The sequence below is a fragment of the Pipistrellus hanaki genome, assembly GCF_964339955.1.
Source record: "Pipistrellus hanaki genome assembly, chromosome: 18".
Taxonomy (NCBI): Eukaryota; Metazoa; Chordata; class Mammalia; order Chiroptera; family Vespertilionidae; genus Pipistrellus; species Pipistrellus hanaki.
In genome coordinates, this window is record NC_140520.1 from 15,318,279 (window position 1) to 15,341,091 (window position 22,813).

A 22,813-nucleotide genomic window follows, 5' to 3' on the forward strand; every position below is an offset into this window, starting at 1 on the left:
TGACTGAAGTGTTTCTATTTTGATTAATTTCTAAAAGTAGCAAAAAGCTATTCGGTTTCTTGGAGATTTTTCTGCTATGTTTAGACACAAAATACTTTATGATTTTGCATTTTAAAGCTTGGTTCAGAAATAGAAGTTTTGTTAAGGAATGATTTTTTTTAAAAAAGTGATGAAAAGCAAAGCAAACGATAGACCTTTTGTGTTATGGAAATTTAACTCGATATTTCTGTTGGTACTATTATGTCAAGTTAGTTATCTCCCGTGTGATGTTGATTAAAAGGCATTTCTCTTGGTTAACCCTTGGAATGCTCTGGTGTAGTAGTTCTGTTTGCTCTGGTTCCAAAGAAGAAACTAAACATTCACCCAAGCTTAAGCTTTCACAGGCAGAATTAGACCCATGCGCATGATCCCTGTTTCTGTCCAAAATTTTAGGACACATGGCCATATTTTCATTTAAATTAGACATTATATTGAAAATAGTAACAGTGTAAGAGTGGGAAACGATGTAAACATGCTCTTTGATTTAGGGTCTGTCTATAACAGAAGACACTGAGGTGTGTGGACATCCCCTTGGGGTGACTGACAGGGCTTGACCATGCAACCCAGGGACAGTGAGAGGGCAGTTGTGTCAGACAGGACAGGACAGTTTGCTGACTTCCACAGAGAAGGCAGGAAAAATAATAAGACTCAAAGCAACTGTGTGTATATGTTCAGGATTATGGGATAGGAAGTAGCCAAAGCTTTCCCCCCCCCCCCCCCGGGTGTCTTTCATATCTAGAGTAGTGACTGTATAATTTATCGTCAAAACTGGGACACTTCTGAGAGTGAAAGGGGCGTGCTATTAATAATAACACTAGAACAACAAGCATTCAACTGGGATTGTCCCTGGCAAACTGGGACATATGGTTCACACTATATTTTTAGCACGTCATGACCTCATTCATTCCCATGAGCATGCTAGAGGTGGTGATGTCAGGCAGGCAACTGAGTTACCAGAAGGAGCAAAGCATTCCCTCACACAGACACTACTAGCCTAGTAGTTGTCTTCTTTATCTACCTGCCGCCCGAGCAAGAGGGCTTGTTTTTGGCACACACACCCCCGGTTTAGCTCAGAACTGTTTTCCCTTCGGTGAAAATCATACCTGCACCAGAGCTATCAAGCCTCCCTATCTTGAAGTCCTTTGCCTCTTGGGTAGCACTAATTAACCAAGTCCTAGACTTTGGGCTACTATTTTAGATAGAATATTAGAGAAGCCTTTCTCTAGAGATGCCCTTTTCTATAATAGCTAGAGAGTGGCCTGGCTCTGCAGTATTGCTCTGGAGGGCCATTTCCAGAGGGGGGGCTGGGCTTCCAAGAGAACCTATGACAAATAAAAGGGAGGCCAGCTATCCTTGTCCACAGTTTCTCTCCTCTAACCTTCTCCTCCTCCTCCTCCCCTCCTTTGGTCGTGGTCACGGTGCTGCCTGACATCTGCTGAACGCATTTGGCTCATGTCTCCCTTTCACACTTTCAAAAATAGATCCTCGTCCCTCCCAAGATGTTGTTTACACGAGGGACTTCATAACGGATTCTAACAGAAGACACTGAAAAGGTAACTTGTCAGAGGGGGAAGAGGGTGGCTGCTGGGGGTAGGGTTTAAGTGGGAAATAAGAGTTTAAGAAAGCGGGACTTGCAGTCCTAGAAATGAAAGCAGGGAGGTCCTTAAGTGGGGAATACCATTGGAAGCCAACAGGAGCTGCAAGAAAATGGGCCTGTAAAGTCTGTAGCCTAGAGCAGGGCTCTTAAATTCCTGGGTGTATGGATTGCCAGGGACAGTGTTACAATGCAGACTCAGCTTCTGTGGTGCTAACAGGCGTTCATGTCATTCCACACTGTTGAGACTTGGGACATAATTGGAACAGTGAGGCTTTAAATGACTGTAGGGTGTGGAGCAGAGGTCGGAGGAATTATGTTCTTGAACTGGCTCCTGTTGCTTCTCAGGCCAGTTGGATCATCTCTCTCTTATAACCTTGCATCTAAGATTGAGCTAGTTACAGTTTTCCTATTACCTACTTCTCCGGGGCATTTGAAATCTGTAGATAAGCAATGTGCATTTCAAAAAGGAAGTACACAAATTGTTGAAACAGAAGAGAGATGCAAGGCTTCCAACATAACACATCTGTAGAAAGAAGTTAAAAATGGCAGAAGGATCCCTGGACATGTAGTGCAAACAGAAGCTTATCAATGAAATAGGGTCCAGTGTATTCACTTAAAAAGCTAAATTTCTAAAATTAACTTCTGGATTTTAAAATCAGAAATTAGAAATGATCATTTAAATCACAAAAGATCACTTCCAAAAGGAAACTTCAGTTTCCCTCTCTAAAGAGTAAACTTCCCTAGGAAAACTCATATTAAGTTTTCTTAGATGAAGCAAGTATACCTCCGTGTTCTTGCACTGACAAGTGAACAAACCTAAGAGACGATCTCCAACCTCTACCCATTACAGACAGAGTCGGGCAAACCTCCAGCTCCATAGCCTTTGAAAACTCCTGAGCTGGAAAACCCTAGGATCTCAGAAAGCACATAGATGTCTTGGGCTAACCAATCTGTCTTTGGGATGGAATTCTCAACAGCTTGTCAACATTTGTCCAAAAGGGACAAATACAAAAACAAAGAGTTGAAAACTAAGTCAGTTATTATTGTATTCCCCCCCCCCCCCCCTCTGTCCTCATTGTTTTGTGACTTATGGGACTTATACTCTGGCTGCTGAGGAAGTAGAGAGGCAGATGCCTGCCAGTTTCCTGGCTTTTAAATCATATCATGTATGGTATCTTCTGGACTTCTTGGTGTTTGGCAGCCATTGTGACACATTTTTCCTCACAACAACCTCTCAGAGTAGGCTGAAGTCATCAAAAATTATTTGTCTCCGGTGAAAACAGAACTCTGCCCTTGTGGTGGTTAGCACACTGCCTTGTATGGCTGAGCGCCATCTGTTAGGCATCTCCAAATAAGGAGATGGAAAATGTTCACGCTCACATCCATGTGTCCACTTTGCGTGAGTCTCAGGGTAGACTTGCTGAGTTGACAGATGGGATATGGGAATTTCCTTTTCATCTCTAATTCTTCAATGCCCTTTATTCATCAACCTAGTTTCTTGGTTGTGAACACAGAGAACTTGACATTCGTTAAAATGAAATAGAAATGTTGCTCGAGCCAACCTCCATGAACCCCAGCCCCAGGGTCATGTCGGCATTATCATGTTAGAAAAAGTACATGTTTCTTACTCATAAAGCAAGACCAAAAGGCAGGGTCTCTGGGTGTTGGTCAGCAGGCTCTTGGTGTGATTTGTGTGCTTAATCTATATAAATCACTTTGTTTCCATCTCATCTTTTTGCCCCAGGAAGTTTACTCCTATATAGGAAAGGGTGGGCACTTTACATGATTCCAATGGTCCTGTAAGTTTAGTTGAAAACAACTCATTGCCTTTGGTATCTGTCTTGTAAGAAAACATTCCAGGGTTCTCTTTCTTTGCCCAACACAGAGCATTGTAAGTTTTGATGACATGGAAAACAGGTGGTCATGAACATTCTGATTGGCAGCCACTCGAGGCTCTCTTGCACCTGTTGTCATTTTTGCAAGCGGGTCCTCTCCATCTTCTAATGCTGTTTTAATAGCATGACTGAACTGCTCTTGGAGTACCCACTCACTAATTCTGTCTTTTCTGACTTGTGACAAGTCTTGAGGCCTCACTGGCAAGTCAAAGGACTGCTCCCTACTTGCCTACATGGCACTTTTAATTCAAGTTGAGAATCTAAACCCATGTCCAGGTATTCAGGGAACACAGATTCACAATCCTTTTGCATGTGCACAAAACCCTCACTGTAGTCTCTATTTGTATAGTTAGATCGTCTACACATTTGTTAAGAGGCTCTGAATTAAGACTCACTCTTAGTTTATCTCTTATGGCTATGCAATGCTGGCATATTTTGGGTCAATTTTTGAAAGTTTCTAACTTTCCTGAACATTTATCAAGTGCAAATGCTATTACTTGCCAAGTTCCTTGGAATGTGCAAAACTTACTCATGAACATCAACCACTAGCTTGAGGCGTCACGGATACAGCGATATCCTTGTAACAGCCCACAGTACAGCCGGACAGGAAATTATTCTCAGCTCTGATAACAGGTTGCCTTTTAGGGGGAAATATCTCAGTAAAAATCCCATCTCCTGTGCAAGACAGAACCCTAATTTACACTAACTTGGTTTTGAGATGGAAAGTGGATCAATATTCACCTCCTTTGGGATATTAATATTTGGCCTGCATTAGTGAATCTCAGTATCTCCAAGACATGTGTTATCATAGTCAGTCTTCAGATTAGACTATCAGATGACACTATTAAACTCTGCAGAAAATACAGCAAGCATGGTTCTATAATAGATAACATTGAAATCACAACTTTAGGAATTTCAGTTTTATAAGTAATCTCTCAAGAAGTTTTAGTCTTCTATTTTAGGAAGCCATCCAAATTCATCCTCAGTACTTAACGGATATCACAGATAACTCACAATTTCAGCTTCTCTCCTTTGCATTTAAAATGATTCTATGTACCATCTTCAGGGCTTCATTCTCTTACAAAAACCTGGTTGAGAAAGCCTGTTTGGTTGATTTGGTGGTCTATGTCTCAGGTACATGTCCCCAATCCAAGTATCTCTTTTCTTACCAACTTAGATCTTTGATTTATTTGAAATCTTAGATTTCAGTGTATCCTTGAACTCCCTTGAATAGAGGATTTATGGATTCACTTATATTTCTGGCAGAATCTTGAATGGAAGCAGGAAATTCCTATAGAAATTAAAGATTATATGTATGTGGATTTGGAAAATAAATGAAATTTCTTGGTATATTGGAAAGAAAAAGAAAAATTGTTCAATTTTAATGAGTTGTTCTGATCAGTTATCTCACTCCTAATTAAAAACTTTAACTGGGACTCTTTTTCTGCCTCTGCCTTTGATAGACAGTGGTAGAAGTGATAGTTTATCCTATTAGTCTAACCCATATTAATATTTATTCATGTTCATGTTAAAAGATATTGTTATGGATATGCAATCACCAATTCCAGTTTTGTCATGTCTCTTCTAATTTTGTACATTCTATTAAGATAGTCAAATTATCAGGGATGAATAAGTTCCTAAGAATAAAAGCATATTGGTGAAATATTTTTAGAATCATTACACACAGCAGGATGACAGAGAAAAGTGACATTGAGCTGGAATCAGTTAGTCTTACTTATCTATTCATTAAATAAGTTCTTGAATGCCAAATGTGTGGTAGATAGGATGTTAATTCTACCTAAGGAGACAGAGGTGAACAAGGCAGATATGATGTCTCATCTGTGGAACTTACAGTTGAGGAATTACAATAAGTCCTAAGAGGAAAAGTCCAGGGAGGGAGAGGAGAACCTAATTTTGCATATATGGTTAAAATCATCAACCCAGAAATTAGAAAGAGCAAAGTAGGCAAAAATGAAATGCAAGAACATAAGCATCTTTTATAACCTTTCTAAATCTTCTTCCTTCTGCTATAATACACACACACACACACACACACACACACACACACACCAGTGCTATACAGATTTTACATTAAGAATATGTATTTTTGGAAAGACCTAGTAACCTGGGACTAATTATATTTCTTCAACCTAGTCTTCCTGGGTTAATTGCTAGTATCTGAGCTGAAATAGGCTATTGTGGATCTTGACTATAAGCCTTGACTATGCGATGTCCAAAATAAGTATTAATGATACAGTCGCTCTATTTGTGCAGTAGCTTTAGGTTTCTCTCTTTCTGGTCTGTCACTTGGTTCCCAGAAGCACAAATTCCTGTGTGGCTGACAAAATTGCTTTGGAATACAGGCAATGGAAGAGCACATATCATTCCATTTGTACGTCTACCTCAGTAGGAAGGGATTTTGCTAATCTTAGAAACACCTAGAAACATTTTCATTTAATTAAAACAAGTACCCTTTTAACTGTTCATATAAAGTAATGGATAATTTGCATCCAAGTCAAAGAAACCATTACTCTTTCCTTTAGAAGAAATTCATGGGTACAAGTAACAGAAAATCACCAATTACAAATTTCTTCCCAGTGGTATTCCTAGGTCTTAATTACAATCTCTGACAACAACAACAACAAAAACTTCAGCTTTTTCTCAACAATATGGACAGTGAGAAAAAGGTCGGGAATCCTAAAACTGAAGCCTTTGCTAGCTTATCTAGGAGATTTAAACATCTCCAAAATGACTGACCCAAAAACAGTGTCCAGAGCTACTCAAGTCCTTTTGAAAAGTTATCAAATCAAGGCCAAACGGGATGGGTTCCTCTTGATTGGGCAATGCTTGGTACTATCAACCAGGGAATGGAGAAAAGCACAAAAGTTATCTTGGGTTGTTTAATGGATTCTCCAAGAATGGTATTTAGTATGGCATCTATTGACCATCTAAAACATGTTAGAGTGAAAGTCAGCATCCTAGAGTGAGGAAGGTAAAACTTTTTCTTTTCAAATGCCTCCTTTTCTTTCTTGCTGTTCCCATATGCCAGAGATGTAGGCAGGAAGAGGGCTTTGAACAGTTTCAATTGGATAGTTGATCACACACCTGTTATTCAGCACAAGCAGCTTTCTTCTCTCACCCCAGAAATAAATCATGACTCATTGAGTCCAACACAGAGAATGCCTCTCCCCCCCATCCCTTAGTCCACTCTCCACTGCTCTCCCCTGCCCTTTCAAACACTGCCACCCTTTTCCAAGTGCCTTAAACTAATGGAAACCTGGGGCTGTAAGGGACCTCAGAGGTCATCTTGTCCAGCCCTCCTGCCCCTGCCGGCCCCTGTTCTGAGAGTCACACACATCTGGGGCACAGACTTACAGCTTTGTGAAACTAATGCCTGTTATTCTCCCTGCTCTCTCCTTTGTCCCTACAGTGCCATGGCTACTTATTCTGCCACATGTGCCAACAATAGCCCTGCACAGGGCATCAACATGGCCAACAGCATTGCCAACCTGAGACTGAAGGCCAAGGAATATAGTTTACAGAGGAACCAGGTGCCAACAGTCAACTGAGGAAAAAAATAATTAAACAGGCCTAAGAAGAAATCCAAAAAAAACCTTAAGACACCTATCCTGTTCTGTCATTTCTTCATCTGCTGGAAAAAATAATAAAAATAAACAAACCAAAAAACACACAAAAACAAACAGAACTAAACTATTGGGACCATGGCAGAGAAGCACAGGAGAGGAGCCAAATGAAAATTAGTTACCAAACACTCCTCCTCCCTCTGGGACACCAGCAACACTTGTTTCTGGGTGTGTTCGTTTTGTTTTCCCTTCTTTCCATGCTTTGCTTCATATACTCCGAGCTTCTTCAATTGGGTTCAGCCCCCGCCCCTCCCTATGATTGTATGGGTTTTAAGAAAGTCTACGACAGCCAAAGAAGCCATATATATATATCAGAATAATTGCCTATAGTCTCCTCATTGATGAGTTGAAGCCTCAGTGCCTTGCCCCATCCTTCTTCCCAGTTCTCTGCACAGAAGCTGCAGGAACTTCTGAAAAGCCAATCTTTCTAAAGAATCTGTGCCAGACATGGTTTTCTTTCTCCCTGTCTCCATCTCTGCTGGTCATGGAAAGGTTTTTCCATCAGCTACTGGGGAGTAGCGGGGGAGAGAAACAATCATGTGTCACTCGCCTGTCTGTTCCAGTTTGATTGGCTGTGTCTGGCTCATTCTAAGCAATAAGCTCTAGACCTAAGCTCTAGAATTAAGCTCTAAGCTATAGATGATATCACCATCATCCCTATCTTAATAATCACCCACCTTAAGTTAAAGATGTTTGTTGTTTTTGAAGGATTTTCTGTCATGGACTATTTGGTAGACGAACTATTTTTCATTTGAATGAGGGAGAGAAATTTATCTCGGAAAACAAAGACCGAGTTGTGAAAGGCATAGCTTATATCTCATTGGTGCCTTAAGGGTCATCAAATGCACACTTATATATTTACTGTATATATTTATATATTTTATATATATATATAAAATATTCTTGCAAGCTCAAGTTTGCAGTTTCTCAAACACAAGGAAAAGCAAATTTCACACCATCACCACTGTCCTTCTCCCTACAGTGATGAGACTTTTTATTGGGGATTTTGTTTCCTTTCTTGCTCTCCACAAAATTCTCATTAAGGTCCACAGGGCAACTTATAGAGCAGCTGTTGGAGAACAGGTCTTGTTTTCATAGTAGGGCTTTAAACAAATGAGAAACTATGTGAAGCTTTAATGATGTCCTTGAGTTTAGGGGCTGAGCTCTGGTGGAATGCTGGTCTGTCCTGCTCTATCACGGGAATTACACTTAGAGAGGGGAGGAAAAGCCATCTGGCCATCTGCCCTTTTTCTACTCAACAGGAATCTGAAAGACACATGTTTATTGGAATATTTAAAGATTTGTCTAAATTTCAAAAAAGGCAATTATTTTATTTTCTAATATTTTGAAATAAAGGTTAGTGGCTAGGGCTGGGAGCCAGGACTGACCTTTCTTTGTTTCTTTCTCTTTGTTTCCAGCTGTGCTTTTGTGACTTGTCAGGTGGACTTGACCAAATCCCATTACGATGTGGTACCTCAGTTTACCTTTTTGTAAAATGGGTTTAACAATACTTACCTACCTCACAGGGGTGTTGTGAGGCCCTATACATTTGCTTCTTCATTCTTTCCCATATTCTCTGTATTTCCAGCACTTTGTAGCCATGAAAGGAAGGGGACTATAAAAGTTTTCAAGGCTAATGGAAGGATACAGTACCTTGTTTTCTAGCAAGGAAATGATACCTTGCTTCTAATGCTTATAATTTTGCATTTGGAATAGGTTTATATTTATAGACCTTTCAGAATTCACATCATTTGACCAAAGTAATCTAAGATACACATAACAAACACATTTTCAATTTACATTTTCATCCTGGCCAGCTTGATTGTAATAACTTTAGTTATCAGTGACTTAAAAGCAGACTGATTTTGGCCAAATATGTCAACTTTCAGTGACAGGCAAGGAATAGGGGTTTAAGATGCATTTAAGAATATATTTGTTTTGGCCTACCAGATTGAGCTCATGGTGTTATTTTTTCAGTCAAACATCCCCCAGTCTAAAAGTGTATTTTGAATGTTGATTCTGTACTTTTCTCTGTAACAAGAAGGAAACCAATCTGATGCATTTTGCTCTCATCAACCAATTTCCTGTGTGTGTTTCTTTTCACCTACTACTCAAACATTTCTTACCAAATGGTTCACACAAGCTGGCTAACAACACATATTACTTGCTTCCCAAAGAGTACCTGGACTGATTCTTTTGTCCCATTAGCTGCTGTGGATTATTGAGTTTCAAAGAAACAGTGCATCCTAACAGATTAAAATATTCTTTGTGAAATCAGTGCAATCCAAGAAATTGGTAAACTTTTGAAGTTGGAGGTTTAAGAAGAATGTCTGAAAGAGGATTTGGATTCTAGGCCAGGGAACAGAAACCATACATTGAAAATAAAATTGCTAAGAGGGGCGGAATCTTAGAAGAGGCAGCCAAGAGATAGAGGGTTGTGTAAAGTCATTTGAAGCTTCTATCTTGACATCCATTTTCAGTGGTGAACAGAAAGGTCTGAACCCATAACCCTAATGCTAGGTGAAACTGGGCAGTTTTACCCAATATTGCAATATTCCCTGAGCAAGAGATATCTGGGAATATCATGGAAGAACCAGTATTGGTCAGCCATAGGAACTGGCATTGTTGGTGAATGCATACCACAAGCATCTATTATCTAAGCACTTGATCAAGAAGTATACCCATGGTATAAGCACTCGGTGTTGTTCATTTATTATTGACGTGACATAAGTAGGAGTTCATATGCGATTTGGAGGAGTAACCTTCTGGCTCCTGAGCCAGGCATCAAGAGAGGGCCTCAGAGCCCCAGAGTTCAAAGGCATACCCCTGCTCCTCACCATCATTATACTCAGATACAGATGAATACTTACAAATTCTCTGTCTATGTCCCCAATCCCTTGGAAACAAGATGCTGATTTATGGGGTATGTGGCACATTAAATGGAACCAGAAGAGGTGACCGAATAAAAAAGGGAATGACATTTAGGGTATAAAGATCTCGTAAGAAATGTAATATGTAAATTATATCTTTGCTTTATGATGTAAAATATACATTGTTTGCGCTAGAATAGAAATGATTCCTTTCCAATAAAAAGAAACAAGGATACCACACATTGCCTTTTGTTATGTGCCGTTGAGTCTGCTGATTTCTTTTCTCTTTGAACTTCAAAAACAGACCTGCCTAAAATTACATTTGGAGAAGAGTGAATGGAAGAGAGATTTATAAACAAGAGAACTTTTTATCAGAGCATGATATTATTTCCTAAAAAGGAAAATAGCCTATTGTTCCTCAAAAGGGAAATGGTGGGAAGAACAGGGCACATTTATTAGTATAGCAGGGAAGTATAGAGAGAAACTTAGGAGGGTTTAGCTATTTTTCCACCACATCTTTGCCGTCCATAATACTGATATCACCTGATAAAACAGACTTCAGACAAAGTATAGCCTTTTATTTTAGAGTAAAGAAATTACAAAGTAAAAAATTTTAAGCACCTATCATGCACAGTACTGGGTGTGTGGTAATGGAGGAATAGAAAACCCAGATTAGGAGACATGGGTTCTGTTTTCATACAAATTAAAGTCTGAATAAAGGAAAACTCTGGCAAGAACAAAATGTATGTCACAGTTCAGGACAATAAGTGTGTTAAACACATAGCACAGGCAGGAGGGACGAAGAGGGAGAGAGAAAGCACTGGCTGGCGCAGCACAGGGACCTGAGTTTCATCAGCCGGGATTCGGGCAGGAGAAGAGGAGGGGTGGCCTTTCCAGTGGGAAAGTGGAGAAGTGGGAGGAAGGCAGAGATACAGGAATGGGGAATTTGTGTTTGGGGACCATGGCTAATGGGATGAAGAGCTAATTTTGAAGCAGAGTGAAAGAAAACACTGGAAATTAAGGTAGAGCCTTCATCTTACAGGGAGTTTGGATGTTTCCTCAGGCTATAGAGATCTATTGAAGATTATTAAGCAGAAAAGAGGCAAAACAAAATTTTTAGCAGAATTATTGTGGTAAAAAAAATGAAGATAAATTAGATCAGAATAGGGATTAGAAGCAGAAGAACATAGAGGGGACACACACACACACACACACACACACACACACACACACACAAAAAAAAAAAAAAAAAAAAAAAAAAAAAAAACACCAAAAAGATGAATTGGAAACATCTTGCAAAGAAAGAATAAGACTTCATGGCAAGAAAAAAAGAATAGAGTCCAAGGCAACACTGGTTTTGAAACCTGGGGAATAGGAGAATGAATCCTGGAGATAATAATTTCAGTTTTAGATGTATCACTGAATTTGAAAACCAAAATATAAATATCAAAGAAGTGAAGATATGAAAGTTGGGCCTGAAACTAAGGACATAGATAGAAGGTCTATGATAAATCCATGCAGCTTTGGAAGAAAGATCTGAGAAACAAGCTCCCGTTATAGAAATGCTGGGAGAGAACTCTAGAATCCTGGCTTGGTTGGTGCACACCCGACCCAAGCACTGTGCCCTGGGGATGGATGTGTATTGAGCATCCAGAGCTGGACTACCTGCCTGTACCAGGCACCACAGTGCATCAGTGCAGCTCCTCTTGCCGCCACCTCTAGCTCCAGTCATTACTGTAGCACTTAGTCCCCAGGCTATTTCCATCAGCTTTGCAAACAAAACCTCAATGAACCAATGAATAAATGCTCCCCACATCCATCTACAGGCATACAACTACAGTCCCCATGGCAGTGGTATCTACTGTGATAACACCGCCTTGTGTTGGATTTCCTTTTTTTACCTTATTATTCCCGTGGCTGCTCATTCCTGTTCCATTGGATCATTATCCAAATAAACCACCTGCATGTCAGCCATTACCACCAATTATAATTCCTATGGGGCCCAGGCTAAGATAAAGTTCTATTCTCTTTTGCCAAAGGCATTCTCACCAAAACTATGTGGACTGAGTAGTGGGACCTTTTATTTCCAGAAGAGGAAGGAAATGAAATGTAGGCCAACAAAAATAGCACAGAGCAAGGAGGAAGAGAGAAAGCACTTTAACTGTAAATTGGTTTCCATCTTAATTGGTATTAACTATTCCTTCTTACAAATGTTGGCTGCAATATTTTCAATTAAAACCACACCAACTTCTTTTCTCTTTCCTGTGGAAGAAAGAATTAGAATTCGGACAGTTTACTCTTCTTTCTGAGCACACAGCTACACTTCACGGCCCAGCATCCCTTATGGTCAGATGTGGGCTTGTGACTCACTCCTGGCCAATGGCATGCAAGCCAAAGTGGTATTTGATGATTCCACCTGGGCTCCTGGCTCCCATTTGAACCCGTCTTTGTTTCTTCCGTCTGCCTGACTGATCTGACAACCTCTGATCAACTTTGGGGGCCACATTTTAAAGACAAAAAAGCAGCAGCCAACCTGGGACCCTGAAAAGTGATGACAGAAAGCAAAGCTACAACCCTCACTGATCTGGAACTATCTTTGACAGAGAAATAAAGCTCTATTCTGATGAACCATTGCATGACAATATCTATTTGTTACTGCAACCCAGCCCAACCTAATACACCTCCTTTTCTTCTCTCTCCTCTCTTTTTTGTTCCTTTTTTCCCCTCCCTCTCTCCCTCCCTCCCTTCCTTCCTTCCTTCCTTCCTTCCTTCCTTCCTTCCTTCCTTCCTTCCTTCATTTTATCCTTCCTTCTATACCAGTGGTTGGCAAACTCATTAGTCAACAGAGCCAAATATCAACAGTACAATTGAAATTTCTTTTGAGAGCCATATTTTTTAAACTTAAATGTCTTCTAATGCCACTTCTTCAAAATAGACTCGCACAGGCTGTTGTATTTTGTGAAAGAGTCACACTCAAGGGGCCAAAGAGCTACATGTGGCTTGCGAGCTGCAGTTTGCTGACGACAGTTCTATACCACCTGCATTTCAAGATCCTTGCAATTCATAGACTTACAACTCTCAATGACAACACATTCCTATTTTTCCACATTGAATATTCAAATATTGTAATATTTAGTTAATTGGCATCTTGTGCCCTTTGGATATTAAAATTAAATGTTATAGTAAATAAATACACAAGATAACACTTTCAATAAATTAATGCTAGACACCCTAGAGTTCCTGCAAAATAGCTCAAAATGTTGTTCTCAATATAAAAAAAAGAGAATCCTTTTTGTACAGGTCATCTACAAATTGAAGGCATCTGAAAACTATTTTGTGGAGTCTCACATTTATCTGTTTAGTGTCATTCAGTTCAGCAGAGGTAAAATAAGGCTAGCAAAACTGGACAACTAGAGAAACTCACACATGTGCACAGGAACATGTGACTAGAAATGTTCATTGCAGAATGGTTTGCAATAGCAAAATATTGGAGACAAACAAAATGTCCATCAGCTGGAGAATAAACTGGGATATATTCATACAATGGAATACAACTCAGAAATTTAAAAAATGAATAAATGAACCATGGCTACACACATGCGTTTTGATATCTCTCAGAAACATAACTTTGAAGGGGAAAAATAAAAAACTAATTGCAGAAATATATGTGATACTATTTGTATAAAATGTGAAGATGCACACTGTTATCATATATTGTTTATAAACATGTATGTAATACAAATATAAAAAAGATGCAATATAAATGAAAACAATTTCAAGGAAAAAAATTTCTGAGTGAGGAGGTAGGAGAAAGGATTGGGAGGGGCACATTGGGTGCTTCAAATACATCTGAAATGTTTTATTTCTTTTTTAAAAATATATATTTTATTGATTTTTTTACAGAGAGGAAGGGAGGTTAATAGAGAGCTAGAAACATCGATGAGAGAGAAACATCGACCAGCTGCCTCCTGCACACCCCCTGTTGGGGATGTGCCCGCAACCAATGTACATGCCCTTGACTGGAATCGAACCTGGGACCTTTCAGTACACAGACCGACGCTCTATCCACTGAGCCAAACCGGTTTTGGCTGAAATGTTTTATTTCTTAAAATAAAAAAAAATGAGAAGCAAAAATATGTTAAGTGAAATAAGCCAGTCAGAAAAAAGACAAATATCACATAATCTCACTTATATGTAGAATCTAATCAACAAAATAGACTGATATAGATCCAGAGACATGAATACATGGAACAGACTGACAGATCTCAGAGGGAAGGGGGTTGAATGGGGGAGGAAGAGATTAACCAAAGAATTTATACACATATCTGTATAGCCCATACATGATTTTTAAAAGGCTTCTTTTATGGAAGCCTTTTAAAATTCAGTTCCCTGTAGACAATAGTTCCCTGTAGGCCTGGGGTGGGGCAGGGGCTGGGTAAAGGGGGACAAAGACGAGGGGAGGGAGGGAATGGGGGACATCTATAATATTATCAACAAAAAAAATAAATTAAAAAAAAGGTAAATAAAAGAAATATGAGAAGCAAAGGTGACAAATACTAAAATTTGACACAGCTGGTGGTAAGCACAGTATGTTCCTAATAGTCAGCCCTGTACTGTTCTGTGCTTATGATGTTTCAAAATTTGTTAAATATGAAAAGAAAAGAAAAAATAATGGGTAATGTATACCTTGCAACCTCAGCAGAGGGAGATGTGAGGCCAGGACGGGTGTGTTTGTAACCCTAACCTTTGCTTTAGTCAGGCAGGGAGGAAGTATGTTAAATACATTTTTGAGAAGACTGAAAAAAGAAAAGAATCCTGCTTATAACCTAGCTCACCCAAACAAACTGAAAAATGTCCACCACAAATATCTCCCGCATTTAACTACTGAACCTGAATTTCTGCCTTCACGGTCTGGGTTTCCAGGAGTCTCCCACTACCTGGGCTGCAGTAGGGCAGTAGCAATCCATACCTAGAAGTTATTATTGGTCACTATCATTCCCGTGTGGTCCCGAAGGAGCAGGAAGAACATACGTAGTTGTGAAGTGTGAGCTGGGGCAAACGTGTGAGTCCCATTGCAGAGCAGACATTGCAGGCACTGTACAGGAGGAGGTTTCCGGGCATCAGGTGATGAGATAAGAAAGCATGGCCCTTTTTCCAGTCCCTCCTTGGGTGTCACTGGGGGGTAATCCTGGGAAGTTGCTTATTCCCTACAAGTCTTTTTTCTTCTCGTGTAAAATGATACACCACAGATCAGGAGTGAGACAACATACCCAAAGCATGAATGAACTACTTGAATCACATTGTGGATTTCCATTTTCTTCTGTACTCTCAAGGGACCACTCAGTTACAATGGAGAGAGACCTGAGATATAGGTTAGGAGGCCCAGGCTTCTTTCTGCAGCATCGGAGCAGAAGGAACTCAAAGACAAGGGAAGTGTGGCAGCGAGAGGAGGAAAATGCAGAAAGGGAAAGAAGGAATGTATAGAATGTGTGCATGGCCCTGCTTCCCACAAGTAGCACACACATGTTTTTCCTGTTGCCTAGCTACTCTTAAACTGAAGGGTTGGTTTTTTCCCCTTTATGCTTGGATACAAAAATGTCCCTCCAAAGTTTAGAAGCCCCCTTCCCCAATAGAAATTCTACAGATCAGTGGCGGAAGACCCTTGTCCTTACCCCACTGTGCAGTGAATATGTATGTTTGGAACATACCTGGACCAAACGCACACTGACCCTTGGCCGTTCAGGGAGATTTCCTGAATATACTATACTGAACTGTCCCCAATAATAATAATAATACAGTATATTGTATATCAATAAGTTTGATCATCTCAGGCAAATATTCAGACCAGCCTGTGCTCAGCCCTGCTCTGGTCTATATAAACCTGAACTGAGCAGCTGGGCTTCCTAAGAGCTATTATCCTCATACACTCAGACACTGTAACCCATGACTGTACAGGATCTTTGGGTGTGGACATTTGTCCTTCCATCTGTCCCATTGTGCATACTGATAGCACTAACTTCCTTAAGGATCCTTTAGAAGAGTGAACCCAGCTTGAAGCAACATCTGTGGTCTTTCAATTAGTCCAAGGCTCTGCTGAAATTAAGTCCTGTATAACTTTGCTTCCCAGAAAACAGCTGAATGGGTGCTTTTTGAGTGGGGGAGGAGGAGAAGAGAAGAGAGAGAATATGGTCCTAAGAGGATAGGATGTATTCATTATGCCCCTTCAAATGGTCAGGATTAGCTAACTGGTAGATTAGAATATTCTAAAGTACATATTCATCTTCTTTTATGGAAGCCTTTTAAAAATCAGAAAACTCACTATGGCAGGACATCTGCATCCTACTCCATAGTTTTAGCCTCAGGTGGGAGCTAGAAAATTGAAAATGTCCAAGAGAATTTTTGAGTAAGTTTCTCATTTCTCAACAGAAAAAAATAAAAGAAGAATCTGAGATAGATAATAATATAGTATCATTAGCTATAATTTTTGACTGGCTAAATAACCATAGCCAAAGACTGTCTTTCTTTATTAGCATACTTCAAGACTTCGTGGTAGGTCCACTTTGCTCAATATTTTAATCAATTACCTGTGCAACGGTTAAAAAAAACAGCCCACAATGTTATGCTTGTCAAAATTTCAAATGTTCCATGTCTTGAGAGAATAGCAAATGTACCTGATAACATGCTTACATTTCACATGCATGAAAATCATGGTATCAAGTAAGGTGTCACCTGATATCACAGAATGACAATGTAAAAGGATAGATTTCAAGCTATGGAATGTGAAAGCTAGAAAATAATTTAGATAAAACTACAGACTAACGGTTCTGCTTAAATGTTCTCTGCTAAGAGACACAGGCTCATTGTAGGGCCTTGCCTAAAATGGGAAGACTTGTATCCTGTACTCTTTCCACTCTTTCCAGTTGGAGGCTCACCAATGTGAGTGACAGAGAGAGGACGTCTACATTGCATTCTAAATTTGAATTATATATCTATCTGAGGTCAATTTTTAAATACACTTTCCCCACCATCCTGATGTATTTCCGGGGCTTGAATGGCATGGCACCAATATGAAGAGGGTGCCAGCAAGATGCCAGCATCTGGTTAGCTAGCTGTTCTTTGGGTATACTGTAGAAGAGTGTATCAGCTCTCAAGTTTCTTTACAGTAAAAGCAAACTAAAAAAGCGCGCGCGCGCGCGCGCACACACACACACACACACACACACACACACACACCACCAATATATTTTGCTCACTGGGCATTGTCATCACACAGATTTCAGAATAAAACCATTAGCATTGATGGGTTTTCCTCATTGTGCTTCAGACCCTGGCTTAGTTTTGAGTGGCTTCACGTTGTTGCTGCCCAGCATGAGCTCTACAAATTGTCCAACTGCTAAACCTAACACACCCCAGGGTGCCAAGGAAAATAATCTATTTTCCTATTTCCTGTGCCCCATCAGGGTACAAAACAGAAAATAAGCCAAACTTCCTCCACAGTGGGCTTGCAGTCTTAAGGAGACCATTCTTTTCTATGCAGAAAGTCAAATATTTTTTCCAGAACCAATTTTCTTGCTGACCACATTGAGCATTGAGACATCAGTGAGAGCCTTCTTGGGAAAAACTGAATTGAAGGAGGAATTTGGCCTTGGAAAACAGGAAGTGGGTTTCTGTTGTTGTAGACGGCCAAGAGAGAACCGGAGTTCTAGACCACGTTGTCCACGGTGTGTGAGTAATCTCTAGAGAGAGAGTGACTACTCCTGATGCTTTTCTAAACCAGAGCAAGGTTTACCCATTACTCCTCATTTAAGGACAAAGCTAGGATAATGCCAATGGACTTTTCTGCATTTTTCTGCCTTTTTCAAAGAAGAGGAGATCAAGTTGGGAAAGACCCATTGAACACTTTTAAGAAACCTTTAGTCCAAACATATTTCATCCATTAGGGTAATGTTTTCCTCAGGCTTGTCCAGGAATAAATCCCAACCTTCTCCCCGTAAGATCCCAAAGACACAGCTGATTTGTTTTCAGTTGGGGTAATGAAATGTCTAAATGGGAAACACATGTCTGTTTGGTCGGGAGAGGACATGCTAGGAAGTGTCTAGTTTATGAGTGGGGACTCAGCAGTAATCTGACAGCCACAGAAAAGACTAAACAAGCAACTAGCAATCAACTTCTAAACAATAGTTCTTCCTGGGACCACAGTGTGTTTTAAATCCTTGTAGAACACTCATTGCCTAATACAAGTTTTAAAGGGCTCTTTATTCATGCAGTTGTTCCTCCTCTCTGTTGGAACACAAATAATTTGACCTGACTGCTCCACCCAAATGCTCAGGACCCCGTATCATTGCCTGTCCCAGGTTGTGTTTACACATGGAAATTTCTTCCCAGCCTTTCTTTTACACCTTTATGGTTTCTTCTAAAGCCTGAATCCCAAGCGAAATAGGCTGAGGAATGAGGAAAATGGGAAGAAAAGTATTACCTCCTGAGAGAATTAAAATTAATAAACAACACAGAGAAGTTGCTGAGTCAAAAGAATCGCAGGAAATGGTGACATGTGGCGTGGGAGTTTAAGACAGGCGTTTTTGGATAGGACAGGAGTGCATAGGCGAGATCACAGCCTCCTCAGGCTTGCTTGTAGCTATTTTCCAAGCCAAGTGTTTGCTCGTGACCCTGTGTGCTGCTAATAGTGAGTCATTCTTGGAAATAAAATAAATAATAGTAAGCTTAATCGCATGGAATTATACAAATTCTGTGAGTAGAATTTCTAAAAATAGAAGATTTTGGAAGCAAACCATGTCTTTAAATTAATAATATTGATGTGATTTTCGTGCACTGCTGTTAATCTTGTTAAAAAATCTACATGTTATATTATTTAAATACTACCCAATTATGTTTTCTGGTATTTTCCAGTGTTTGAATATTTGCCATAAGGCTACAGTTCTTTTTAGTAGTACCAGATTTAATATCTATTATTTTAACAATAAATTAATAATTGATAATAAACATATTTATTAAATATTTTAAAACATCCATAGTGATGAGTAAAGAACATAAAGAATATTGAGAATATTTTAAGAATAATGTGACTTTGGGAATTCCCAAGATTTCCCAGGAATTCTGATTTCTTGTTTCAAAATCCCTAAGATTAGTACCTGTTGGGAATTTGGAGCACTAGTCCTAGGTGAACTTAGTAAGAAACATCATTCTAGAATGGAATAATGGGGCCTTGGTATTCAGCGGTCTACCGAAGAATGGTGAAAATGGTTTGAACTTGGGAGTTAGAAGAGCAAGGTATAAGCTTTCCCTCAGAGACTTGCCCTCTAGGTGACCTTGGGCAAGCCACTAGACAATATGAATATACTGATACTTTATTGGATTGTTGATATTTTTGTGTGTACATGTATAAAATTGGAAAGAGCAAAAACTGCGGTGGCGGGCTTACTGGAAAATCAGTAGGAAAAGCTTTGTGGCTGGTTTCAAGTATTCTGCTCCTAGTCTTTTCCATCTACAAAATACGATCAGGAAACGGTGTGGTGAATGAATGGCTGATGGATTCTGAGGTCCTGGAGATGTCTGGTGACTGCCTTCCCCAGGCCCTAGGTTTAGGGGCCTTTCTTTTTCAAAACTAAAACATCTTACCAGCCAAATGGGCAAACACAAAAAATGGATCAGCCAGAACAGAAAATCAAAGTTCAGTTGTGGCCCAAGAATGCCACCTCGCAATTCCTTTAGGTCATTAGGCCAGCTTAACCACCCAATTTTTCCACTGTTTCCAAACATCAGTGAGTCATGCACCATATCATATCCTCCATAACATCTGCATAGCATTTGTTCTCTTACTTAATTTAAAAAAAAAAAAAAAAAAAAAAAAAAAAATATATATATATATATATATATATATATATATATATATATATATATATATATATATAATTTTATTGGTTTTTCACAGAGAGAAAGAGAGAGGGATAGAGAGTTAGAAACATCAATGAGAGAGAATCATCGATCAGCTGCCTCCTGCACACCCCCTACTGGGGATGTGCCCACAACCAAGGTACATGCTGATGCTCTATCCACTGAGCCAAACTGGTTTCAGCAAATTACTTAATATTTTTCTTTAATTCAGTCCATATTTTAATGTAGCCCTGTCCCAAACAATTATAAACATGGAATTATTGCTTAATGTGCAAATTATATTTCCCCATAGCATATTTACATAACTATCAATATTATATACTAGAGACCCAGTGCATGAAATGTCGGGGGGTGGGGGGGCGTCCCTCAGCCTGCCCTGTGCCCTCTCACAGTCTGGGAGCCCTCAGGTGTGGGAGGCAACCCAGCGATCAGGGGAAGGTGATGGCCCCATCACACCTCTGCTGCTGTCACTGCCGGCCACGCAAGCCTCAGCCAGCCTTTGTTACCTGAGCCTCAGGCTGCCCTGGGAGGCTGGGCAGCCAACATCCGAGGCTTGCCTGTGCCTCGGGCTGACCCTAGACAGCTGGGGGGCTGAGAGGACTGGGGGGCTCTGGAGGCAGGCATGAGGAGTGATCAGACCTGCTTCGGGGCAGGCCTGGCCATGATGCCCTGGCAGGGCTGAAGGGACTGGGTGCTGCCATCTTCTGGCTGTGGACGCCGCCATCTTTGGACAAGGATTTGTGGATACTGGAAAATCAGACTATGGGTGTGGTAGTCAATTTCCTCCTTATTGGCTGTGGGTGCCACCATCTTTGTGAGGGTGTGACGGTCAATTTGCATATTCCCTCTTTATTAGATAGGATATCATAGCACATTGTACATAAATATGACACTAAACAAATGCCCATCTGTGTACCATGGAAAATTATCTCACCTCCTATTGGACCACCCTTTGGGAAAGACTTACAAAGATCATTTCCACCAAGTTTACTAACAAAGCATAAAGGAAAAGCAGCTTTTCTTAAATGCATAAAGGGAAACAGACCAGGGAAATCAGTCACAGGCGACCCCACTCTTAGAACTGCCCAGACTTGGTTTAATGTTCTACTATCACCTTGATAATTCTTAATGATTTTTTGGACAAGAAGCCCATGTTTTCATTTTGCACCAGGTGCTGCAAATTATATATCCAGTCCAGAAGGGATAAAGAAATATAATAGGGTTGATACTGTAACATGACTCCACTGTGACCCTGAAATTTGTTTTTCATCAACAACTCTTTGCACTGAATTGTTAAACAGTTATTAGCAAAACCACTGCCCTAAAACTATGTAAGATATTCATGGAAGATTTTTAAAATGTTAGATATTTCTTATCCTATATCAGATTGGGAAATTAAGATGATATTCATTAATCCAATGGATAATCCATAATTAAGAAGCAAATTGTATGCTGTGGATAATAATTATAACAGTAGTTTAGAACAGAGAGGTATCTCTGAGGGCAGGAGCAGTTGGAGGGAACGTGAAAAGGAAAGGTTAGAGCCATGTAACATATCATATATCTGGTTTTAGAATGTCTATGCTAAGCCTGTTCCATAAAACCCTTCACAGGCTAGTCCCAAAATATCTCCCTAGCCTCTTCATTAGTGAGTTCCCCAAATACAAACTGTTCCTAAAATTGACAAAACCCAGGTCAAAGGTGTTGATGAAGGCTCATGTACCATGTATTTAGCTACTTAGAAGTTATGAAGCAAGGTAACAAAGTGTTAAATAATACATGTATAATACTGATGTTGATTATCCTACCTTTATAGCAATCTGCAAGGCTGGGTCCTAATTTAGCTTTCCTGACTCTTGGGATTTCCACTCTTGCTCATGGTGGAGTGGGGATCACTGATTCCCAGGTCAGGACCCAGCCTGCTTCCCTTCCCTCACTATATCCAACTCCAGCCCATGTCTGAGGGACCTCATACACACCATATGGACTCAGCTCACACTTCCAAGCTCGTTCATCACTCTCAATTCTGTGTAGTATGATCTACCTTTGGGAGATGGATTTTGGGACAAGAACTGTGAGGGTCCTCAAGCATATTTGGGGGGCTTTTTGGGCAAGGCATTGTGGAAACTGGAAAATCAGACTGTGGCCTGCAATGGGCAGGAGTGAGGAGAGGGGAGAGGATCTTCCCATCTGTGCATGGACCTCCTGGCCCTGTAACAAACAGGACCCCAAGCAGATGTACCCTAATTTCTCCTTTTCCTTAGAAAGTGTTTTCAAGTATCTCTTTGTCTCCATGTACATCACTCTGCCTTTCTTCTTCACCTCGGACACTCACACCTACTCTGTTTAGTATCATATGACCTTGTTCAAATGCCACTCCATCTTCCAAGCTTTGTAGACTCTCTTAGGCACAAATAGTTTGTTGCTGCTCGGCATTCCTTTGGCATTTTGTTTATGCCTCTATGACAGCCTTTATGACCTTGAATCGCCATCACTGTGTTCCTCCATTAGGCTGGAGTGCTTTGTGCACATTTGGTCTCTTGTATCAACAGAGCAACTGGCGACACATGGCACTTCCCCCTACTAATATGTTTATTGTGGGAATGAATGAATGAGGTTTACACTTGTGGCCCCAAACATGCCATGCTATGTAAATGTTTATTTATCTTGGAGCAATACTATGGTCTCTGAGAGTGGATGTCAGCACGGACATGGCACTATCCCGGTGAGAACTGGAAACACTCACTCATCCAGATGTTCAGCGTCATGTGGCTAAAACCCCAGATGACTGACGGGATTTTTCAGTTTTCATCGGAATGATTGGCACGGTGCTTATATGGCCTTGTGTTATCAGCC

General features: G+C 40.2%; 1 protein-coding gene across 3 annotated transcripts in view; it reads left to right on the forward strand.

Moving 5' to 3' along the window:
• The window catches only part of PRRX1 (paired related homeobox 1), an 85,509-nt gene that overhangs the window by 57,863 nt on the left and 4,833 nt on the right, over window positions 1-22,813 (forward strand). Inside the window, exons 4-5 of one of the 3 annotated variants that reach the window (XM_084865261.1) lie at window positions 1,521-1,592; window positions 6,962-7,144. The exons of 1 other annotated variant lie outside the window; for it this stretch is intronic. In XM_084865261.1, coding sequence (XP_084721387.1) covers window positions 1,521-1,575 — 55 coding nt within the window. In that variant the 3' untranslated portion in view covers window positions 1,576-1,592; window positions 6,962-7,144. Of the gene's footprint in view, window positions 1-1,520; window positions 1,593-6,961; window positions 7,145-22,813 lie in introns of those variants that run through there. One more of the 3 variants, XM_084865259.1, reaches the window with a different exon arrangement.